This window comes from Aptenodytes forsteri, unplaced genomic scaffold, assembly GCF_000699145.1.
Source record: "Aptenodytes forsteri isolate BGI_AS27 unplaced genomic scaffold, ASM69914v1 Scaffold2, whole genome shotgun sequence".
Lineage (NCBI taxonomy): Eukaryota > Metazoa > Chordata > Aves > Sphenisciformes > Spheniscidae > Aptenodytes > Aptenodytes forsteri.
In genome coordinates, this window is record NW_008795695.1 from 8,630,997 (window position 1) to 8,632,518 (window position 1,522).

At 48.8% G+C, this 1,522-nt stretch overlaps 1 protein-coding gene across 1 annotated transcript in view; it reads right to left on the reverse strand.

The window, feature by feature from the left end:
* RUNX1 (runt related transcription factor 1) overlaps positions 1-86 on the reverse strand; it is a 78,029-nt gene extending 77,943 nt beyond the window's left edge. The window contains exon 1 of the mRNA XM_019473037.1: positions 4-86. Coding sequence (XP_019328582.1) covers positions 4-86 — 83 coding nt within the window. The remainder of the gene's footprint in view (positions 1-3) is intronic.
* Positions 87-1,522: the final 1,436 nt, after the last annotated feature.

Sequence of the window (1,522 nt, forward strand, 5' to 3'; positions counted from 1 at the left end):
AGCGGCTCGGTCATCTTCCCCGGGCTCAGCGTGGTGGAGGGCGGCGTGAAGCGGCGGGCGGGGGGGGGGATTACGGGGATACTCATCACAACAAGCCTTTTGAGTGAAAGACCTCCACAGAGTTTTTACAAAACAGCGAAACGAGCGTAACTCTTCAGCGATCTGCTCTCTGGGGACCAACATAAACGGATACAGGCAGAGGACCCGGGGGAAACTTGTTTCTACGCCAGTCCCCAAAGTTAATATTTTGCTGAAGGCGGCTGAGATAGCGAGCACGCCGAGACTTAACTCTTGGCGTCCTGGCGCTGCGGAACAGATCACGTTAATCCGATAAGCGAAAGGGTCGTCCGTGCGGGGCTCTACCGCGACGCCTGGGCATCTAGTCTGCGGCCGTGACACGAAAAGTTACCGGAGGCAAAGCGCCTTCCGAACTCCCCAGCACCGTGGAAAAAATTATGCAAGTCAGATACAAGAGGCGGTCAGAAACACATGCAAAGCCTGGGCTTCCCAGAGAGTCAGTTGCCTATCAGTTTCTTCCAGGTGATTTCTCTACAGTCCCAAGAGAAAACAAATACATCAGCGTCTTCCGTAGGCAGAAATCGCTCTTTAAGGGAGGGAAATGCGGGGTCAGTCTTCAGAGAAGGCGGTACGCGAGCTAGACTTTCTGATCAAAGATCAGCTGGCTACAACTGTCTATATATTCACGTACACACACGCACGCACACACACGTATACTGTACTTCATAAAATATTTACAATATAATCTGTAGAGAATTTAAACACAACAGGAATCCATTAATGTTCTCGGCAAGATTTTTTTTTTTAAGCAGCCTTGAAAATCAGCTTCAGTAGTTTGGTTCGCGTTGCTCTACGAGTACTCGTGTCATGACCTTTCAATCATTCTTGCGCAAAAATAAAAAAGAAAAGAAGCTCAGTGCGTGGCATTCAAGCTTTCAATCTCTATCTTTGTACTTGTCTTTGGCATAACGTCTTTCACCAATTTAAAGAAAGGTCGCAGCCGATCGCAAGCTCTGAGGCTAAAAGGTCCACAGCTGAAAACTTGGGTTTGGGGATGTTGGTTAAATTGTGGGTTCTCTCTGTGGTTTTGTGTGTGCAACAGCGCTCTCTCTCTCTCACTCACGTCCTCCTCAGCAGTCAAACCAACAGTCTGCAACAACTTCGGCAGTCATTGCCAATTCTTTTTTTTTTTTTTTTTTTTTTTCCGGTATCTGAGGCAGTCTTCCTCTAATTCGGCCACAGGAACCGGCTGCTTAACAATATTTTAACCGCAGCAGGTGGAAGCCTGCTTTAGGAAACATGCCTTTTCTCTCGGCCGCCTCCAGCCAGCGGGATGGATACTGCCAGCCTGCGCGGAGAGCCCCCACGCACACGCACACACTGAAAACCAAAAGCAACCAACCAGCGACAATAAAAAAAACCCGATTAAAAAAGAAAAATAAGCCACTACTTTTGAACGAGTGAAAGCGCTCCTTCCGCAAGAGAGGAGGTGGCGGCGGGCGGG